Below are 23,688 nucleotides of genomic sequence, written 5' to 3'. Positions count from 1 at the left end.
TCTTTGCGCACGACATAGGATGACACAGGTATATGCAATTTGGCACACAGTGTAAAGAGTGTGGCGGGGAATAGGTATTTGTCCTTTGAACTTAGCATATAATACCAGATGCAAAGTCACGATAAACTAATGGTACTTCCCCAAATATTTCCCAAAACTGCTCCACTATTCGCTTGAACAGATTTGCTGTGTAATGGGTCTCTTTATGTGTACTTAATTCATTGAAATTAAATAATTAATGGTGGTTTCGGTTCACTTGGTTAAGTGTACAGGTACCGACTAGGCCTATACTTTCTAACTGTATTTTCTTATAAATTTGTAATATTTCTTAAATTATATTAATTTTTGGTTTTACCCATATACACTGATGTCCTTTCCCCGAGTCCTGTGAAAAAATCACAGGCATTTTACTCGGGTGGGATTCGAACCCACGACCCTTGCAATTCTAGAGCAGTGTCATACCAACTAGACCACCGAGATTGCCCGGTAGCTAGAGGCAGTTCGAATCCTATTGTTTAGCAGCGGGTACTGCAAACGATAATTTCTTAAATTGTTGTGCGCCCAGGAGCACAGTTTCATGGACGGATCGTCTGCATCTATTGTCAAAACGTTTCTCATTAATTACGAGACATTTTGCTGATAATTTAGAAAACAAATTCATGGCTTATGATTGTAATTATTGATTCACGTAACACCCTTGTCACACGAAGTTGTGTGCTTTCAGATTCTTGATTACCAATTAAGTTTTTATGCTAACAATGGTGAACGTGGACTTTCGTTGAGTAGTTACCAATAGTGTCCTCTGCCTTTAAATTGCAATTTTCCCTTTCATCACTTTTCTCACAATGATAAGATACAAATAAATCAAATAATATTCAATCAGCTTCATGGTTTCATGTGGTTAGCAAGTTCACGGTCACGGTTGAATACTTGATTTGTTTGGGTGAATAGGGTGTTTACCGTCATTGTACGTGTTACCAAGTTACTCTCTTATTGTACTACTGGTTTTTACTACTTATTGCTAAGAAACGGGACTTGTTTACGGCCATGCCACTCGAAGTGAGACAAGTTCAATACCGGTACGCGTACAGACTAAAACCCATACAAAATCAACGTTTTTAAAAGCGGCTCTAGTATAAGGTTTATGGGGGGTATTTTTTGTCTGTGATAAGTTGAATAACAGTACAACACAAAAAGGCATTGCACATTGTTATACGCCGACACCATAAGCGACTAGGCCTAATTGCGGCTGCTGAACTGATGAGAGGATTTCACATTGCGGAACTCCGATAATGGGATGGGTGTCCCTTTTCAAGGCCCTTCTGGCCCGGTCTCTCTTCGCAATCCACGGCATCATCACCGTGTGGCGAGTTACGGACATCAATTTGGACCCCTTGTACTATTTGCTGATCATTCCGGTTTGTCTTCTACCATTGGAGATGATACTGACGCTAAAATTAACGGACGACGGAGAGTGGAAATGGTAAGAACGTTTCTATGTTTACTACCCTTGTCATATATAAATAATAGATGAAGCATGAGATAATGTACAATTTATACAAATTGATTCAATCAAAACATACATTTTGTCATCGTAGTGGTCATGATTTAAATAGTTTCCCAGAACTGTTAAAACAAACTGTAATTGTTCCTCAAAGTTATGCGACTCAGTGACGCGGTATCGTGTATTAATTTTCTCCAAACCCCCAGTAAAACTGTATTGTACGTTTTCTAATTAATGTTCCAAGGTTTTGTCCAAGTGTGTTCCTGTATCTGAGCAGCGTTGTGCCTGGAATTTGGTTTCTGAACTTCGACATTTACGAAAAGAGGATTGAGTATAGAGACTCGATGGGCTGGGAAGATTGTTCAACGGACACCGCTTATAATGAATCTTTAGTCAGTGCTGACGTAGCTGGGGTAAGTTTACATATGGAACTTAAACTTTTTTAGTTCAACAAGAAACCTTTCGTTGCATGTACGGTACTTTAGAAACGTTTAGCAGCGACGAAAGGGCCACAAGGGCGGTCACATTGGGTGCTCCATCCTTTTCTTGGGGTGCACTTTCCTGGCAAATTCAAACCAGTTCCTCTTTGCATTCCCCAAAGTGTATATACGTTTTGACTTACTAATTAAGACACTTAAGCATGAAGTTACCACAGAAAGCTTATCACCGTAACATTGTGTTCTCTATATTTTAAAGGGGAGCACTACTATCCAAGATGTTTTTAAACTTTGTACTTTGAGTTGCGAAGAGAATTATAATTTTAAAATTTACTATATTGAGTACAACAGTGTGAACTGCAATCATATGGATTTTTGTTTTTGACGGTGTATCCTCTCAGTTCCAGGTTGTAGTTCCACTTGCCTTGTCAGACGATTCATGGAGCTTGGCCCTGGAGCAATTCCTTCTTGCTCTTCTTCTCCTGGGAAGATGGCTCCTCCCCAAGGGCGCCCTCACACGTGACCAGCTCTCACAACTCCTCCTTGTGTACATCGGCATGGCGGCTGACATTTTGGAGTTTTCCTTGGAGACATTGAAGGAGCAAGCGGTCATCTGTAACCTTTTCTTGATTATTTTGATCCTGGGTCTATGGAGCTGGAGCTTGCTTCAGTTCACCCTGGTCCTCACCTCTGTGTCTGCCCCGAGAGCCAGGGCAGCTAAGATCTCTGGGGGCAAATCTTGCAAGGGATGCTTGGGATGTTGCGAGAATGAAATCTGGGCTCTATGGATCACCATCTTAATGCAAGACGGGCCGTTCTTGGCTATGAGGCTCTACCTTTTGATTGAGTTCAATATCATCAATCAGATGATGTTGTTCTTTACCCTCAAGAACATCTTAGTAATTATTTTGCAGTTGTATCGAATGATCATCGTACGATGTGGAGACACTAACGCTGTAGAACCACTGCAAAATGAACTTTAATGAGTGTTCAGCTCATGTTTCCCCAATGCATGGAATTCAATTTAAAACTGACGCTCAGTTACCTCCTCACAACTTTACCCAATAGGAGACTTTTGGGACGCTTGGTGGCAGCAGCCCTACCAGGTAAATTCCATTGTTCTCGGTAATGTGCGCATGCTCAGAGCTACGTAAACAATGGAAATTTACCTGGTAGGTCTGCTGCCACCTAGCGTTCCAAAGTCTCCCATTAGATAAAATAAGTGCTGAACACTCACATTGAATGAGGTTAAGTGTTATTCGTATCATTTGAAGTGTTTTCAATCAGTATGAGTGGAAATTAAGTTCACAAGAGGTTTTTAAACAGATTCTAGTTGTAAGAAAAACAATAATTTTAAAAAACTATTTTTTCTGAGCTTTACAGAAAGACTCACGAAAAGCTCTGTTACATTTACGTTATCACTCATGTTACGCAATTCGTTGGAGCTCCATTTTACGGTATAGTCGCTCTGTTGCATCAGCGAGGTGTAACAAAGCAAACGCCCACCAATGACGTCAAATATTAGACTATATTTATATCATTTTGACGCTCGCATCAATGGCATTTAGTGTGTTAGGTTGGGGCTATTTTTTAACGGACATTACGAACAAATCAGACATGTCAAATGATCAATAAATGATAAATACACACATTATAAGCAAGCCAAAATAGAATTTTCTGTTAACAAAGTTTTATCTCAAGTAGCTGTTGAAGACATTACATCACATTGATATTAAAGGGTGTGGGTATTTTTTTTGTTTAATGTGCCTAGTTATAGCATGATTATTTATTTACATACAGCAGAGCACCAGTCTACTTGAAACAGCTTGCTCAACGATGTCACATTAATTCGACAGTTGCTTCGGTTGATTAAACGTATATACACTGACCTAAACAGGTTTTTTGTCTTTTTGTAACGTTTCTTGTTCGTTATATAGGCCTACGTGACATGTTGCTGATAATTTTAAAAAGCAACTTCATTGCACATGATTCTACATCACACAATCACATGCTAAACCGGAATGCTCCTTTAAATAGGGACTTTCCCTTTCATCACAAGCATTTCAATAAATCAAACATCGTTCAGTCAACTTGGATGGGCTTATGGTCTTGGTTGAATGCATGAATTGATTAGTGAATAAGGTGTTTACCGTCAGCGTACGAGTTACCAAGGTACTCTCTAAATGTGCTACTGATCACGTGGCATATGTTGCTAAGAAACGGAACTTGTTTACAGCCAAAGTAGAAATAAGTTCAATATCGGTACGCGATACACAATGAAACCCTTTACAAATCATCATTCACCTCTATAATGTTCACTAAGAAATATTTGTTTTGTCAGAGCTATACTTTCATCATCGACGTATTTGTGCTACGAAGTCCAGGGGGTATTTCGTCTGTGAAATTGAATAACATACGAAAAGGCGGGCATCACATTATACGCCATTCACCATAATGTTGGTATTGCGGCTGAACCCACCAGAAGATGATTGTCTGCATTGGCTGAACGCTAATTGCAAACAAAAAACACACCAAAAACACCGGCCATGGGATGGGCGTCCCTGTTCAAGGCCGTGCTGGTCCGTTTAGTGTTCGCAATACACGGCATCGTCACCGTATTGCGAGTAAGGAACGTCGTCGACCCTTGGAAAAGATTTCTGTTAAACCTTCCGGTCATTCTTCTACCATTTGAGACGATACTGACGCTATGTTTAACGAAGTACGGAGAGTGGAAATGGTAAGACAATACATAGATTCAGCAGTTTATGTGAGGCTACTCTTCTCATAAAATAATTTACCCTAGCTGAAGCACGGAAACAGAATGGAAAAATACATCAAATGTTGGTTTCCTTGTAGGCTTGATAAACAAACAAGAAACATTAATATTTTGTTTACTAATAAACATGATATTAACGTCGAGAACCCTTTTTTGACGACACTTTCCCAAACTATTAAAACTAACTGTGATTAAAAGTGTTCTACGAAGTTAACATTATTTTTTTTCTTCCAAGGTTTTGTCCAAGCGTGTTCCTGTATCTCAGCAGCGTTGTGCCTGGAATTTGGTTTCTGAACATCGACATGTACCAACAGAGGATTGCGTTTAGAGACTCGATGGGCTGGGATAATTGTTCAATGGGCATAGCTGGGGTAAGCTTTACAAACGTAGTTTGTTTAGTTCAACAAGAGAGGGCTGCGTTGCATGTAGGCGAACTTTTATAACATTAAATTTTTGTAAATTTGAACTGAGCAATTTATGGTAGGGTAATGTTTTATGGATCATGATATTGGGTGACTTGTGTGGCCACTGAAAACTGCAGTTTTTGTTTACGCCATTCCCCGTTCTATCCCATTTGTTATGCCACAGTGTCTACATAAAAATAGAAAACATTGAAACTGCCAAATATAAGCTGATAATAAATTGTATTTTTTGTATATCAACAACGGGGGCACTAGGGTGGTGGTGGTGAGAGGGGGGGGGGGGGGGAGTTGGCGGGGGTGTACAGGGTGAAACATTATACATTAATGTGTCGGGCGACATTCAACTTTGTGGCATACATTTTGGTCGGGCGACATTTAGGGCTCGGCTCTATTTAGGTGCCGCACAGGTGACATGTAGGTACAATTTTGGGGGTGCAAATTTGGGCTACATAATTTCAGGGTGGTATTTAGGTACATCTTTGGGTTTTTCATTTAGGTGCCGCACACAAGTGTGATATGTTTCCTTTCTGCTGTTCTAGATTGCACCTCAGTTTAACTATTTTTGGGGCCTAGCCCCGGAGCAAATTCTTCTTATTCTGCTTCTCATGGGAAGATGGATTCTCCCGAAGGGCGCCCTCACACGTGACCAGCTCTCACAACTCCTCCTGGTGTACATCGGTATGGCGACTGACATCTTGGAGTTTTCCTTGGAGACATTGAAGGAGGAAAAAGTCATCTGTAATCTTTTCTTGATCAAATTGATCCTGGGCATATGGAGCTGGAGCTAAGTTCAGTTCACCCTGGTCCTCACATCGGTGTCTGCCCCGAGGGCCAGGGCAGTTAGGAATGATCCAGGGGGCAAACCTGGCGACGGATGTTTTGGATGTTGCGAGAATGAAATCTGGGCGTTATGTGTTACCCTCCTTATGCAAGACGGGCCGTGCTTGGCTATGAGGCTCTATCTGTTAATTAAAATCAAGGTCTTCAATCAGATGATGGTGTTCTTTACTATCAAGAACATCTTAGTACTCATGTTTATGTTTTACCGAATGATCATCGTGCTATTCGGAGACACAAACCGTGTCGCACCTGCATAGAACCATGTTTCAATCCAGTTGGTTTCGATAGCTCTTTTTCTCAAACGAACATAATTCAATTTAAAACTGGCGCTGAGTGCTGACACAGAATACCGCGAAGTTACTATAAAGGCCCAGTGATGATATAACTTCCCAAATTAAACTGAACTCAATGCTTTATTCCAACACATATGTGACTTGACTGTGTCGAGAAAAACTTGTTTTGCCTTGTGAATCATACAATATAACTAGACTTGTTTTCACAAAATAGCCAATGAGATTAAAGTTGTGTTTAACACCTAACATCTTATTAATGCATGTGGGGGGGGGGTAAGTATTTTGTAATTTGTTTTCGTAAATTCGGACTCATTGGTCATCGAAGTTGCAAGAGAACAGTGAAAGAAAAACCACCCTTGTTTCTCAAATTGTATGTGCTTTTAGATGCCTCAAAAAAAGCTTCAGGTCTGAAGTCTTTGATATTTGAGAGAGAACTTTTTCTGATAAACTGTTTCAATTCAGAGGGAGCCGTTTCTCATAAGTTTTATACTGTCATCGGATCTCCATTGCTTGTTTCCAAAATAAGTTATGCCAACAATTATTTTGAGTTATAGTGTTCATTGCCTTATGGTCGACACAATGGAAATTAAGATTTTGCATTAAAATGAAGGAATAAGACAAAACAAGATTTAGAGGCAGTGGACACTATTGGTAATTACTCAAAATACTTATTAGCATAAAACCTTACTTGGTAATGAGTGATGGGGAGCGGTTAATAGTTTAAAACATTGTGAGAAACGGCTCCCTCTGAAGTGACGTAGTTTTCGAGAAAGAAGTAATTTTCTACGAATTTGATTTCGAAACCTCAGAATAAGAGGTCTCGAAATCAAGCATCTGACAGCACACAACTTCGTGTGACAAGGGTGTTTTTTCTTTCACTATTATCTCGCAACTTCGATGGAGTTATGTACACAGGTTTGATATTTCATGCAAAATGTTGAGATACACCAAGATAGAAGACTGGTCTTTGACAATAACCAATAGTGTCCATCATTGTCTTTAACTGGACTGTGTTTTTAAATTTTATTTTTTATTATAATTGGCAGATGGTGACTGTATCCATTGGGACAAAGCTTTCCGTAGTTACAGTGGTATCGCCTTAGGATACCATGTTGTGAAGTGAATTTTTTTCTTTGTATTTTACAATAATAATTATTTTTAGATTTTAGATCTTTTATATTTTAATGTACGCAGTTGGGGGACGTTCTTTGGAACGTTCTCCATGGCATCAGACCTTAGTCGCACGAAATATATCCATAAGTTTTGTGTAAATCGGACTTATGTGTGTTTTATATACAGGCTGGTTTAACATGCCTTGTCAATTATATACAGCAGGGAACCAGAGTGTTGTTACAACATTGCGCAACAAGTTGTACTATTGAAACCGTAAACCTGCGACATCTTGGATTACAAACGCAAAAGTTTCAGATAAGAACGTCCGCCATCTCGGTTTTTGGTGCGCCGACTTCCATTCTTTCTCCGGTGCGGTCCCCTGATGTGATTGCAGACGGTTCCCTGGATTGGTTCACTCCTTGCCCTTTGCCTTCTGACCCGCGACCTTTTGGTCGAGTGACTCCGGTAATGTAGCCCGTAATCGTCGGGTCGATGAGGGTGCTAGAAGTTACAAGAAAACAAAAAAACTAAAACAGAAAACCTCCGCCGAATTGTGTAATTGATGTTTGATGGTAGAATGTGGTGATTTTCCCTCATGGCGCCCTTCAAGTTCGGTGACTCCTCTGTTCTACTTTAATTATGGGGTCGAATATCAAGACAAACAATATAAAGTCACCTGGAAATAGAATTTTTTTCTTTCAAACCTAAGAGTATATGCTTACGAACAATAAAACAATTTTTTTAGTAATTGTTTGTCACGATTTATATGTTTAAAAAATATATAAAGTTGTTTGGGGGGCTGACTCCGCCTACCCCTTTTGTGACGTCAATCGAGGCAGAACAGCGCCCTCTCGGGTCGGGGTCTACTCTTAAATTTGTAAACAACATAAGAACTGATTTTTTAAAACCTTAGTTAACTGTTTATTCACATTCCACTCATCAAAACACATTATATTAGTGACAAAAGCTTTATTTTGAAAAAATACCACTTCCAGGTGACTTTAAATAGGCTCTTACACTCTAATCAAGGAGGAAATAGCAAAACTAGCCTAATACGCCCACAAACAGAGAAACAACAAGACAAAATACACGCCAGAAACACAGAAATAAATATATAAAAAGGCCGAAATATACTGAGAAAGAAATTAAGAGTAGGCCTACAAATTATGCTTCGTATCTGAGAAAAGGGAACAAAAAGGGTGAGGAGGGGGCTACGTTTCGACTCACAACTTTTGCATGCTCAAAAATGTATCATGAGACAAAACAGCATTGCGTTCTAACTTCAACTACCATTACCAAGCACATTTACAATGATTACCTCTGAGTGTCCGTCCAATTACCTATCTCATTACGAAGGAATTTACGTGCAAAAATCGCTCCCAACTAGCGGCTGCCGCGCGAGGCGCGGCATCCCGCTCGTCTCACAATGTCTTCTACCATTGGAGATCATAATGACGCTAAAACTACTAACGGACAATGGAGAGTGGAAATGGTAAGAAAGTTACAGAGTAGACTTAACGGTTTCTATGTATACTACCCTTCTCACAACAGCTGATGAGGCACGAACGCAAAATGAATCGATACAAAGTGATTCAGTAAAAAAAGAAACATACACTTTGTCATCTTGTTCATTTTACTACATGTTAATGTCATATTGTTATCTAATTACTGTTCTTTAACTGGATCAGGTTTTCATTTGTACAAGTTCTTATATGTTTTACGAACAATATTACGATGCTATGTAATGATTGATTTTGACATGAAATAAATGTATCTGAAATGAAATGAAATGAAATAATTGTTGACGTCAGGCAACCAAAACAGATTGTTATTGAAAGAGTTCTTAAAAGTTAACGAGTATAATAATAATAGACTCCAAAATTGACGCGCTTAACAAACAAACAAAAACAAAAAAGTAATTAAACACACTTATAGCAGGAATAGGTTTTGAGATTGCGTTTGAAAGCATCAACTGTTTCCCAAACCCCAGTAAAACTGCAAATACTTTCTCTTATTTCTTCAAAGGTTTTGTCCAAGCGTGTTCCTGTATCTGAGCAGCGTTGTGCCTGGAATTTGGTTTCTGAACTTCGACATTTACGAAAAGAGGATTGAGTATAGAGACTCGATGGGCTGGGAAGATTGTTCAACGGACACCGCTTATAACGAATCTTCACTCAGTGCTGACGTAACTGGGGTAAGTTTACAAATGGAACTTCAACTTTTTTAGTTCAACAATTAAGAGAGCGTTTCGTAGAGGGGGTCACATTGGCTGCGCCATTTTTTTAGGGGTGCACTTGTCTGGCCTTTCTTTAATTTTTCCAGCACTCTTGTTTTCCCATGTTATTTACATTTTCATAAATTTATCAACACCTGTCTGCATATGAGCGTTGAAATTACCACAAAACTGATATTGTGAAGGACTTTGGGTGCCAGGCCGCCCTCTACTCCAAACAGATAACCAATGTGTAGTGTACCACCAAACGGTAAAACTGAAAGTTTAATGCAGAAAGTACAACAACTATAAGTACAGAACAATAAATTTAAGTACAAAATCTGAATAAAGATTAATAGCACAATAACAACATCCGGGATAACAAATAACTAAAAAAGATCACAAAACCCCCACTTATTTAAAGAAATAAAAATTTCCCAAGCATGAAATTATTCTTAAAGAATTGTTCTCTCTGCGGGCTCAAGATGTCCTCAACTATAATAAACCTCTGCTCAAAACACTACTCTTCTCGTCATCTTCAACCAACAAATCTTCATAGTAACTACAACAAGTCCAAAAAAGGCCTACAAGGTGAAAAAGAGGCACTTTCTACGGAGTGGTTTGAAGAAAACTAAACACTTCAGAAAACTTATTGGCGAAGAGCACTAGGGCAACACGAGAGGGCGTTAGACCAAAAAGGCGTAACTTGCGGACAGAGATGAACATAACAGATATTACAGACAAACAAGATTTGTTTTGACAAAGTTGACTGTGTTAAACGAGTACTTGTGTGATCTGCACTAACATTGGTTTGTATTGTTGGCGTTGTGTCCTCTCAGTTCCAGGTTGTAGTTCCATTGGCCTTGTCAGACGATTCTTGGAGCTTGGCCTTGGAGCAATCTCTTCTTGCTCTTCTTCTCCTGGGAAGATGGCTCCTCCCCAATGGATCGCTCACACGTGACCAGCTCTCACAACTCCTCCTGGTGTACATCGGTATGGCGGCTGACATCTTGGAGTTTTCCTTGGAGACATTAAAGGAACAAGCGGCCATCTGTAACCTTTCTTGATTATTTTGATCCTGGGTCTATGGAGCTGGAGCTTGCTTCAGTTCACCTTGGTCCTCACCTCTGTGTCTGCCCCAAGAGCCAGGGCAGCTAAGATCTCTGGGGGCAAATCTTGCAAGGGATGTTTCGGATGTTGCGAGAATGAAACCTGGGCTTTATGGATCACCATCTTAATGCAAGACGGGCCGGTCTTGGCTATGAGGCTCTACCTTTTGATTGAGTTCAATATCATCAGTCAGATGATGTTGTTCTTTACTCTTAAGAACATCTTAGTAATTATCTTGCAGTTGTATCGTATGACCATCGTACGATGTGGAGACACTATTTCTGTCACACGTGATGTAGATCCACTGCAACATGAACTTTAATGTTTTTTTTTTAAATTAATGTTTTCCCAATAAACGGAATTAAATTCCGATAAAGTTCATTTGAAATTGTTCAACCGAAATCAAGCATCTGAAAGCACACCACTTCGTGCGACAAGGGTGTTTTTTCTTTCACTATTCTCTCGCAACCTCAACGGCCAATTGAGTTCAAATTTTTCACAGGTTTGTTATTTTATGCATATGTTAGTTACACCAAGTGAGAGACTGGTCTTTGACAATATTATCAAATGTGTACAGTGTCTTTAATGAGAATGTGCTCTTTTGAAATGCAGTTTCGAGGAGGATAGTACCTAAGCAGCAGCCGCAGCTAAAACAGTGCATTAGACAAAACCTTGGACCCGTGGACGTCCAGCACGGTTGTTTTTATCATTTTTTGTTTGTAGATATTAATGTCGTTTTAAAGGCGCTCTATTAATCTGTTTCTTTTCAGGGCAGTCGCCACGATTGAAAAGTACGAGCTTGAATTAAAGGAACACGTTGCCTTGGATCGGTCGAGTTGGTCTTGTGAGCAGCGTTTGTAAACGTTTGTTATAAAATGCATATGGTTAGAAAGATGTTGTAAAGTAGAATACAATGATCCACACAAACATGCCTCGAAATTGCGTGGTTTTCCTTTTACCTCGTCGACTGAAGCCCGGTTCATACTTCTTGCGAATGCGAATGTGATACGAATGTTAACGTCACAAATTCGCAACGAACAACTCGCAGCAGTTGCCCTCTGCTCGACTCACTTGCGAATATTGCTGCGAAACGATGGTTGTGACGTCAATTCACGTCAAATTCGCTTCGCATTCGCATTCGCATGAAATATGAACCACTCAATTTCGAAGCAAATTTGTGTGGATCATTGTATTCTAATTTTAAAACATCTTTCCAATCATATGCATTTGATAACAAACGGTTACAAACGCTTTTAAAGGCAAAGTGTTCCTGTAAGTGTTGCTTGCATACACCCCGTTTACTAATCGTATTAATGTTATAGAGATATTCTTCTATTGCGATAATCGTATTTTACAGATTAGGGTTATTTGAAAGCGTGCGTCTGCTCTGATCGTTTGAGTGAGCTGGTGGTATCGATGTTTGACTTTAATCGTGAATTTTTGTTGTATATATAAATAATTGTGGTAACCTTCCTGTGCGACAAATCGTCGCCATTTCAAGGTAACTTATTTGTGTTTTAGATTATTGTAAAATTATGTGTACAACAAAAGCAAACCATAATGAATGTACAAACAAATTATTTTTGAACGAAATTGTTGAGAAGGAGGAAAAAAATTGAATTTTTTTTCAGTCCGAAGTTGGGGATTCGTTTTCATTATCAGCACTGGTTATCAGTAAATGAGACAATCACCTTCAAGAAGAGTTTTTTAAAAGAGCAAAACGTAGTAATTTACGGAAAAAAGGTCGTGTAAAATATGCCCTCAATGCGTGCCATTCGACATCGGACCAGTCAAAAAATGGAGCCCATTAGAAAATTGCGTCACCACTCAACACTCGTCCCATGATAACAGGACAACACCACTCTACACTCGTCCCATGATAACAAGACAACACCACTCTACACTCGTCCCATGATAACAGGACAACACCACTCTACACTCGTCCCATGATAACAGGACAACACCAATCTACACTCGTCCCATGATAACAGGACAACACCACCCTACACTCGTCCCATGATAACAGGACAACACCACTCTACACTCGTCCCATGATAACAAGACAACACCACTCTACACTCGTCCCATGATAACATGACAACACCACTCTACACTCGTCCCATGATAACATGACAACACCACTCTACACTCGTCCCATGATAACATGACAACACCACTCTACACTCGTCCCATGATAACATGACAACACCACTCTACACTCGTCCCATGATAACATGACAACACCACTCTACACTCGTCCCTTGATAACAGGACAACACCACTCTACACTCGTCCCATGATAACATGACAACACCAATCTACACTCGTCCCTTGATAACAGGACAACACTGATCCTATGATAACAGGGACAACATTTTGCAATGATCAGATTATCAGCCCCAAAATGGTTTTACTATCGAACTGAAACTTTGAAAGGGTAAGTTGGCCCCAACGGATTTTCTAAAGTGTTGTCTGCTGTCCGCAATGGCATTCTACCTCCATGGGTCAACAAATGGCCCGGGCAGTGGGACGGGCATGCAGTGGTGGGCACTGTCGCATAGCGACCGTATTATTTACCGTTGTTGCCCCTTTATTGTGGAGCGGCCCATTGAAAATCGATTGCAACCCAAAGTGGTCGGACTTTCAATAAAAAACCATAACCTCAATACCAGACTGCTCAATACCTAGAACATGCGTAACTCCATGATCCCTCTCTTACAAAAGACACAATGACGTAATCTCATCCTTCAAACTTAATGCTCTACTGGCTGCCCCGAGGTATTTACTGAACAGACATCAATTTTTCGGATGGAACTTTTAGATGCCTGTGAGTGAAAGTTTGAACCTCTGTTCAAAAGTGGTATCGCAAATAAAACGAGAACTACAACCGGATATACAAATATATACGTAGTAGATCAAGCGTTGACGCCGACGGTTTACAAGGTTGAAAAGCAGAGACTAGCAAACTAAGTTGCAACAGATGTGTGAAGTAGAAGTTGGAGGCGCATTGGTCAATCGATTTTGTTTACTCGTGGTTAGTACAACAAATCAACCACTGACTTAAAATCACACTAAATTATCATACACAACAGACGATCTGCACCACAGCCACCATTTCAGTTATTGGAAAATTGCTTGCAGGATACGTGTTTGAGAACGCGATATTGGAGTTAGTTGCGACCCGACAAGTGCGATGGGGATGATATCTGTCATAAAGGCCATCCTGGCCCGTTCTCTCTTTGCAATCCACGGCATGCTCACCGTGTGGCGAGTTACAGACGTCAACTCGAACCCCTTGTTCTATTTGCTGATCATTCCGATTTGTCTTCTACCATTGGAGATGATACTAACGTTGAAAGTGACGAAAAACGGAGAGTGGAAATGGTAAGATAGCTGGAACAAAGTGTACTCTGTTGGTTTACTACAATGCCCACTTTATTTCTTTGATTATCAAATTTGTAAGACAACGTTCCTGGTGACGAGACTCTGTAAATTGGATAAAACCTCGAATATAAAATCCACAATAATTTCACAATGATTTGTTTTTTTTAACAACCAACCCAATTGGTTTTGGACTAGGTCTTGTTGCTTTTCGGAATTTTTCGAATGCAATCCATTACTTTGATTGCATACGTAATTCAATATGTATACGCCTTTTAGTTTTATAGACAAAATTTTAAGAAAGTCTCAAATTTTTCTGTCTAGCCGTCGTTTGCGTTGGTGTAAAATGTTTGGAAAAAATGAAAGATAGAATACAGATGTATAGATGAACAGAAGATAATCAATAACCATTTAGCCACTGTACCGCCCAGCCGCATATAGCGATACACTGTATGCGGTACGAGGAAACCTCGCTAGCTTGTGTTTGTAGAAAAAAGGAACATCACAAGAAAACTCGATAGTCATTAGTAGGTCTACGCATTTGTTAATATATCTAGTTGTTATAGATCGTTATTAATTCTCCCTTCACAGTTGACTTGTCGAAGCTAATGATGATGAAATAGCTCTTACGAAAAATAAAACGCTCATTAGTAACCAGGAAACTGTTCATCATTTATGATGATATTGTCGAAAATTAACGCCTTCGCATTTAATCAGTATGAGCATCGAGCCAGACAAAAGCCTTAACAAGCTATTGTGTCCATTTTATCCGTGCACAAAAATATTTGCCATAAAAATTATCGTAGCCGTTTAACGAGAGGCATTTATTGTTCCCATGAGAACTTGTACTTTTATACAAATATTACCGAAAGGGTAAAAAATTGTGCATACACATTAAGCCATGGCCATCTTTTAAAATTTGAACTAAGATTCCAGTAATTTACTGCAAGAATCTTGAGAAATTGGATTTCAGCAAACTCGGGCGGTGCAGGGTTTAAAGGGTTATAGACAAAGTTTTAAGAAAGTCTCAAATTTTTCTGTCTAGCCGTCGTTTGCGTTGGTGTAAAATGTTTGTAAAAAATGAAAGATAGAATACAGATGTATAGATGAACAGAAGATAATCAATAAACCTTTATTTGATGGTTGTTCTTTGTTTATCTAGAGAGTGTAAATAAAACTACACGAAGCAAATAAAAGCCTACAATTATACAGAAATCATACGTTGAATGAAATATTTATGGGTTGAACAAGAATATAAACTTTGCCACTCCCGAGCTAGGATGATAGACACGACTCCACGATGACGACGTAACCGGTCTTTCCTTACATAAATTAATTTAAATTCAATTTAAATAATTGTATTTTTCCCCCCATAAAACAAAAATGTAAATCACCATCACGTTATGCAACGCCGGTATACACTTAAAATTGTGCTCCTTTATCTCATAAATAGTTGTCCATGTGTTCAAAATGGAATTAGAATTGTGTAAATTTAGACACATTTTTGAAGATGTAATTCTCAACTCTCCTGGTAGGTTTTGCCCGAGTGTGTTCCTGTACCTCGCCAGTGTTGTGCCCGGGCTGTGGCTCCTCAACTTTGACCTTTATGGAAAACGGATCGACTACCGAGATTCGATGAACCTAGAAGATTGTTCATCTGAAACAGTGTACAATTCATCTTCACTGAGCTCCGACGCTATATCAGGGGTAAGACACAATCATTTATTTTAAATGTACCGTGAAAGATTTTTACCCACATCTTGAGAAAGCCTTCATATATACATGTATATGGCACAGGACAGGGAATAAGATAACATTTCACAAAATCTAAGATTGATTTACCACTTTTAATCGTTGAGTGATGACACAAAGAATTTTACAATGTTGACAGCTCTTCTTGATGTTCAGAATATTTTGAAGATGAGCTTAGGAGGAAAACCTGTATACATTATAAAGACAAGATTGTAAGACGGACGGAGCAAAAACAGACTGGCTCGGCTTGAAAGGGGTGAAGAAAAGGGAAGCGTGGTATTAAACAATAAGATGTCCGGGAAATAGTATAAATAGTAGATCCGGACCAAAAATAACAATTTCAAACTCTCAATTCTGACCGGAGAGTATAGTGTAGGCTATACATTGACCCAGCACGGTGTATAAACTTCTCTAATAATTATTTGTGTATTGTTGTGACTGCAGTTGCAGATAAACATACCAGTTGCTCTGACGGACGATTCTTGGAGCTTGGCCTTGGAGCAATTCCTTCTTGCTCTTCTTCTCCTGGGAAGATGGCTCCTCCCCAAGGGATCGCTCACACGTGACCAGCTCTCACAACTCCTCCTGGTGTACATCGGTATGGCGGCGGACATCTTGGAGTTTTCCTTGGAGACATTGAAGGAGCAAGCGGTCATCTGTAACCTTTTCTTGATTATTTTGATCCTGGGCCTATGGAGCTGGAGCTTGCTTCAGTTCACCCTGGTCCTCACCTCGGTTTCTGCCCCGAGAGCTAGAGCAGCTAAGATCTCTGGGGGCAAATCTTGCAAGGGATGTTTCGGATGTTGCGAGAATGAAATCTGGGCTTTATGGATCACCATCGTAATGCAAGACGGGCCTTTCTTGGCTATGAGGCTCTATCTTTTGATTGACTACAATATCATCAATCAGATGATGTTGTTCTTTACTCTTAAGAACTTCCTGGTCATCATGCTGCAGTTGTACCGCATGGCTATTGTGTGCTGTGCCGACGATAACAAAGTCGGCACCGACGTTGAAGAAATTGTGGGAAAAGACAATAACGAAGAAGATTCCCAGCAAGCTGTCGAAGTAGGCCAACCATAAAATGCATTTTCATTAACTGTCATTTTCTATGAAGAGTCAGTTAAGAGTTGCCCTATTCCCCAAGTAAAGCAATACATTGATAATTTTTTTTTAAATATTAAAATTATTAAATTTTAAGTATCAAATAAGATATTTAACATTGGTTGTTAATGGTTGTGGAATGCAGTGAGATGCTGCCGTTTAGGATGTGTTAGAATTGCATGCATGCACCGACTAGGGCGCCATCTATAGCTGTGATGACGTGATCAACCTCCGTTTCGATTAGATTTTTAAGTATAAGTAGAGAGTCATTTAGACCTTGTCTTTTTTTGTACAATACTTATGGCCAAATCATACTCCTCATCTTTAGTTATTGTAATGTAATGATGTTCACTTCCGACCGATGTTTTAAAGGTGTGTGATACCATTGGGTGTGCGTAAATTCGAACTCATTTGGTCATTGAATTCGAACTCATTTGGTCATTGAACTTGCAAGAGAATATAAAAAGATTAGAAACACCCTTGTTGCATTACGTTGTGTGCGTTCACATGCATAACAAAAGGATTCAGCTGCAGTCTTTCATTATTCGAGTGAGAAATTTTCAGTTTCACAAAAACTATACGTTACTTCAGAGGAAGCCGTTTTCTCAAAATGTTTTACCTACAACAAGTTCTCCATTGCTCATACGAAGTAATTATTTGGAGTACATGTAGTTACCAATGTAGTAGTGTACAGTGCCTTAACTTCCGGGTCCGAATTGATCCGAACTCCGCGTCCCAGATTGACTGAGCCAATTCCGGCCGAGGAAAGTTATAAAAAAGATGTGATTTTAACTCGGGTTCTCGGAGTCACATTACCCATCAGTCAATTCTGACCGGAAGTGTTTTGTACCATCCAGGAAAATTAATGTATTGTCTTTGATAAAGACGATAAGCCCTACCCGGAGTCGATTTCACAAAGGTAGTCCTAACTAGGACTGTAACTTAGGACTAGTCCTAGGAGATATTCAACACTTAAGGCCAATCCTAAGTCAGGACGAGTAACTCGTCCTAATTCGAGATAAGACTAGTCTTCACTCTTTGAAATACACCACTGGGAGTTTAGACTAGTCTGAAATCTTCGTGAAATCGACCCATGGTTTGTAAGCCACCAATGTTGCCGCACGTGCAGTCATGATAGAATGGCACACTATGTACGTCCTGCATTATACGGTGCCTTATATTATTGCAATTTTGTTCAAAATGTTTCTTTTTATCAAACCTTATGTTTATCTTATTTGATTTAGGGTAACACCATTTGTGTATCTACTTGCCAGGTGTATTATGTTGGCACCTTTCTCCATGCACTATAATTATGTTTTATGAGATAAAGACTTTTCGGGCTTAGCCTAGCATTAGCAAGTTTTTAGCCCTCAATATAAAATGGATATTTTCAATTTTTCTGTTTTAAAAAAAAATGAAAACAGTATGGATAATAAATGATTTGCACTTGAACTTGATGTCATCATTCCAGAGAGATTTATTGAGTCCAAATTCACGTAACCCGCATCTTCGACACTAGTGTAATTGTAGCAAGATTCTGACCGAGTTGACTTTGCACCGAGTTGACTTTGGACCGCGTTGACTTCGGACCGAGTTGGCTTCGGACCGAGTTGACTTCAGACCGAGTTGACCGGTACCCTACTGGCTTATATTCTGGATGGGGTATTTAGATGCTAGTGAGTGAAAGTTGGAACCTCTGTACAAAAGTGGGATCGCAAACAAACGATAACTTTAACCGATTATACAGATGTATTAATACCAATACTAGTAGACCAAGCACTGACGACGAGAGTTAAAAGGTTGAAAAGCAGAGATTAACAAATTAAGTTGCAACAGATGTGTGAAGTAGAAGTTGGAGGCGCATTGGTCAATCGATTTGTTTAATCGTGGTTAGTACAACAAATCAACCACCGACTTAAAATCACATTAAATTATCATACACAACAGACGATATACATCACAGCCACCATTTCAATAATTGGAAAACTGTTTGCAGGAGACGTGTCTGAGAACGCAAATTATTGTGTTTTAGAGTTAGTTGCGAGAACCGAATAACCAGCACTTGCGATGGGGCTGGTATCTGTCATAAAGGCCATCCTGGCCCGTTCTCTCTTTGCAATCCACGGCATCCTCACCGTGTGGCGAGTTACAGACGTCAACTCGAACCCCTTGTTCTATTTGCTGATCATTCCGGTTTGTCTTCTACCATTTGAGATGATGCTTACGCTGAAAGTGACGAAAAACGGAGAGTGGAAATGGTAAGAAAGCTGGAACAGAGTGGAACTCTATAATAACCGTTTATTTACTACAATCTTGACTACAATGTCTATTTTCTTTCTTTGATTGTCCAATATTGGTGAGACAAAATTCCTGGTGACGAAACGCCTGTAAACTTGATAAAACCTCAAATATAAAATTCACAATGATTTTTGTTCCCCCTAAAAACAAACCCAGTTGGTTTAGGACTAGGTTTTGTGACTTTGGAGAACTTTTGTTTTGTCGAATGCCGATCTTTATTTTGTATGCATACGATATTCAACATGTACGCCTTTTATTAATAGACCGAATTTTTTTCAAAGAAAGGCTTACATATTTCTGTCCGGCCGTCGATTGCGGTGGTATAAAATGTTTGGACACTAATGAAAGATAAACTACAGATTTATATGTGAAAGGAAGATAATTAATAAATCCTTTATTGATGTTTGTTCCTAGATTGTTTAATTACACCTACATGAAGGAAATAATTATAGCCTACAGATACAAAAATCAAACATTGAATGAAATCATTTGGGGTTGAACAAAGAATTACGTAAATAAATATAAACATTTGCCAGTCCCGAACCAGGATGAGAGAGAAGAATCACAATGACGACGTAACCAGTCTTTCCTTACATCAATTAATTTAAATTCAATTCAATTAATTGCATTTTTTGCATAAAATATAAATGTTAACCTTCATCACGTTATGCTCTTTACCAAGGAGAAAATGCCTTGCTGCCCTTGCCCTTTCAAAAACCAAGCATACAGGCCTGGTTATCTGTCCGTTCAATGCAAATAATTAGACACATTTTTGAAGGTGTAATTCTCAACTCTCCTGGTAGGTTTTGCCCAAGTGTGTTCCTGTACCTCGCCAGTGTTGTGCCCGGGCTGTGGCTTCTCAACTTTGACCTTTATGGAAAACGGATCGACTACCGAGATAACATGAACCTAGAAGATTGTTCATCTGAAACAGTGTACAATTCATCTTCACTGAGTTTCCACGATGTATCAGGGGTAAGACATAGTTATTTTCCTTAAATGTACTGTGAAACATTTGTATCAAAGTCTTGAGAAATCCTACACATAATATTAATAATAACTATAATATCTTTTATAGCGCACGTATCTATCAAACAAGGTACAGGTATTCAATGCGCTGAGTATATACAAACTTTCAGAAGATAGGTTACTGCAATGATGAATTCCGAGACCATAGCACCTGGGCCCAATTTCATGGCTCTGCTTACCGTAAGCACAGAATCGACACGTACGGAAGCATGGAATTCTGTGCTTACGGCAAGCGTATTTCACGGGTTAGCGGCGAATTTTGGCTTCTGCGCGTCCGTACTTCACATTACTAGGCATTCTACGCTTACAAGGCTAGCGCAGAAATTCTGCGCTTGCACGTAAGCAGGGAATCGCGATCGTAAGCGCCAAATTCGGCGGTAAGCAGAGCCATGAAATTGGGCCCTCATAATGTTTTACAAGGTGCTACGGCGTATACAGCAGCCACAGCCAGGAACACCGGGGCGAACCCCCTTCTCTTCGATAAAGTGCACTGGGTTATTTTACATAGGTTACACAACACATGGAACCAAAGGGTTTACGTCCCATCCGAAGGACGAAGCAATGGTTAAAGACACTTGACACTATTGGTAATTGTCAAAAACCAGTCTTCCCACTTGGTGTATTTCAACTTATGCATAAAATAAAAAACCTGTGAAAATTTGTGCTCAATTAGTCGTCAAAGTTGCGAGATAACTATGAAAGAAAAAAACACCCTTGTCACACGAAGTTGTGGGCTTTCAGATACTTGATTTTGAGACATCGAAATCTTATTTTGAGGTCTCGAAATAAAATTCGTGGAAATAACCTCTTTTCTCGAAAACTACGTCACTTCAGAGGGAGCTGTTTCTCACAATGTTTTATACTCGTAATCAAGAAAGGTTTTTATGACAATAATTATTTTGAGTAATTACCAATAGTGACCACTGCCTTTAACTATTACCCGGGCGGATGGTATAGAAATAAGGCTTATAGGATCGATGTACCTTTCAATAATTTTCTGATACTAAGGTGGTTTTCAATATTACGTGGTAATCAAAGAGTGTGATGACACCACGAACATGGCAATGTTGACAGCACAATTTGATGTTCAGAAAATTGCGAAGATGAGCTCAGGAGGAAAACTTTGATACTTTATAATGACAAGGTTGTAGAACGGACGTGGCAAAAACAGACTGGCTCAGCTTGAAAGGGGTGAATAAAAGGGAAGCGTGGTATTAAACAATAAGATGCCAGGGAATGATTTAGAGATCCGGACCAAAAATACACTCAATTACACAACCAATATTCTGACCGGAGAGTTTATAATAAAGTGTAGGATACTTTAACGCAGCACGGTGTGTAAACTTCTCTAATAATTATTTGTGTATTGTTGTGACTGCAGATGCAGATTAACATACCAGTTACTCTAACAGACGACTCTTGGAGCTTGGCCTTGGAGCAATTCCTTCTTGCTGTTCTTCTCCTGGGAAGATGGCTCCTCCCCAAGGGCGCCCTCACACGTGACCAGCTCTCACAACTCCTCCTGGTGTACATCGGTATGGCGGCTGACATCTTGGAGTTCTCCTTTGAGACATTGCTGGAGCAAGCGGTTACCTGTAACCTTTTCTTGATTATTTTGATGCTGGGCATATGGAGCTGGAGCTTGCTTCAGTTCACCCTGGTCCTCACCATGGTGTCTGCCCCGAGAGCCATGCCAGCTAAGATCTCTGGGGGCAAATCTTGCACGGGATGCTTAGGATGTTGCGAGAATGAAATCTGGGCTCTCTGGATCACTATCTTAATGCAAGACGGGCCATTCTTGGCTATGAGACTTTACCTTTTGATTGAGTTCAATATAAGAAACCAGATGATGTTGTTCTTTCTTTTCAAGAACTTCCTGGTCATCATGCTGCAGTTGTACCGCATGGCTATTGTTTGCTGTGCCGATGATAACAAAGTCGGCACGGAAGCTGAAGAAATTTTGGGAAAAGACCATTACGAAGAAGATTTAGGCCAACCATAAAATGCATTTCCATACTGTCAATTTGTACAATAAGAGCCAGTTAAGAACTGGCAATATTCATGTTACAATTAAAAGGATGACATTTTGAGTATAAAATAAGATATTTAACATTGGTTGTTAATAGTTGTGAAAGTGAGATGCTGTCGTTTATGATGTGTAAGGATTACATGCATGCACCGACTAGGGCACCATCTATATATAGCTCTGGTGACAAGATCAACCTCCGTTTCGATTTGATTTTTTGAAGTAAAAGACTTTGTCTTTTTTACAATACCTATACGGCCAAATCATACTCCTCATCTTTAATGATTGGTATGTAATGAAGTTCAATTCCGACCGATGTTTAACGAGTGTGCAATAACATTAGGTAAGAGTAAACAAGTGTTAATGTTCACTGATTTAGGCCTACACAAAACGTATTTATAGGCCCTACATGATATACAGATGGTTATGGTGGCAAACTCCCTTGACATATCACGTTTTGCTTGAAATGCATATAGTTTATAAAACAAATCAGTAAAAAAAAAGTAGATCACGCAACTCCAAAACTCAATGTTTATAAACAGTTAAAACGTTGAAGGGTTTTTCCACTGGTGTTCTCGTGACTACAATGGGCAAAATGTGCTTAAACCTTTAGGCTTGCAGTTCAATAAAAACGTTCTTCGCCTTCTTTCCTTATAAGACTTAAAGTCTTCAACTAGCCATAATAGGTGATATAAGGCTAGTCCTAAAGTCAGGACGAGTTACTCGTACTAACTCGAGATAAGACTAGTCTTACTCTTTGAAACCCACCCCTAGGGGTTAAGACTATGTCTGAACTCTTCGTGAAGTCGACACATGGTTTGTTAGCCACCAATTTTGCTTAACAGTCATGATAAAATGGCACACTATACATGTAGGGGCCTCGTCCTGCCATAACACGGAGCATTAAGGGATTTTAGGCATTGCATGATCTGTATCAATTTTTGTGTGGTTTGCAGTAACACTGTTTGTGTACCTACCTGCTTGGTAGATTATGTTCTTTTGAGAACTTGTCTTGCTTTATTTTCGTAATTCGGGACTCAGTTCTGAAAAGAACTATCTTGCCTTGGTAGACAACCTGCCGGGACTGTGTGGAACTTGTTGTTATCTGTTTAAAACATTCATGCGGTCAAGTTCGTAATGCGGGTACATTTTGTTGTTGTTCCAAAAGTGTGACTTTTTGGTAAGAATATCATTATGATTGTATATAATATAATATTCCGTAAAAATAGACATCAGACACAAGCCTATGTAACGCACCATCTGGTCCGAAACACTAATTGACGGTGAATTTCGGCCGATTTGATTTACATATTAATTTGCATAATAATGAGTTTATTGGGAGATGACACGAAACGGTTAACACGTGCTCATTTTCAGACCTGTTTGTGTTA

The 23,688-nt window shown here is 39.4% G+C and overlaps 3 protein-coding genes and 2 pseudogenes across 3 annotated transcripts; all 5 read left to right on the top strand.

Moving 5' to 3' along the window:
- Positions 1-1,081: 1,081 nt before the first annotated feature.
- On the top strand, positions 1,082-3,077 carry LOC117304003 (transmembrane protein 26-like). The gene is made up of 3 exons (XM_033788512.1): positions 1,082-1,483; positions 1,749-1,917; positions 2,343-3,077. Exons 1-3 carry the CDS (start codon positions 1,293-1,295, stop codon positions 2,922-2,924), a joined length of 942 nt encoding a protein of 313 aa, XP_033644403.1. The 5' UTR covers positions 1,082-1,292; the 3' UTR covers positions 2,925-3,077.
- Positions 3,078-4,391: 1,314 nt separating this feature from the next.
- On the top strand, positions 4,392-6,609 carry LOC117301521 (annotated as a pseudogene).
- A 1,742-nt stretch (positions 6,610-8,351) lies between these two features.
- On the top strand, positions 8,352-11,029 carry LOC117297727 (annotated as a pseudogene).
- A 2,865-nt stretch (positions 11,030-13,894) lies between these two features.
- LOC117297716 (transmembrane protein 26-like) lies at positions 13,895-16,923 on the top strand. The gene is made up of 3 exons (XM_033780867.1): positions 13,895-14,091; positions 15,624-15,795; positions 16,285-16,923. The coding sequence occupies exons 1-3, from the start codon at positions 13,901-13,903 to the stop codon at positions 16,921-16,923; spliced, it is 1,002 nt and encodes a 333-aa protein (XP_033636758.1). The 5' UTR covers positions 13,895-13,900.
- Positions 16,924-19,011: 2,088 nt separating this feature from the next.
- Positions 19,012-22,739, top strand: LOC117300323 (transmembrane protein 26-like). The gene is made up of 3 exons (XM_033784071.1): positions 19,012-19,202; positions 20,046-20,217; positions 21,653-22,739. Exons 1-3 carry the CDS (start codon positions 19,012-19,014, stop codon positions 22,271-22,273), a joined length of 984 nt encoding a protein of 327 aa, XP_033639962.1. The 3' UTR covers positions 22,274-22,739.
- Positions 22,740-23,688: the final 949 nt, after the last annotated feature.

This window comes from Asterias rubens, chromosome 1, assembly GCF_902459465.1.
Source record: "Asterias rubens chromosome 1, eAstRub1.3, whole genome shotgun sequence".
NCBI lineage: Eukaryota > Metazoa > Echinodermata > Asteroidea > Forcipulatida > Asteriidae > Asterias > Asterias rubens.
The sequence above is the reverse complement of the archived record's forward strand: the minus strand, read 5'-3'. Positions and strand labels throughout refer to the sequence as shown.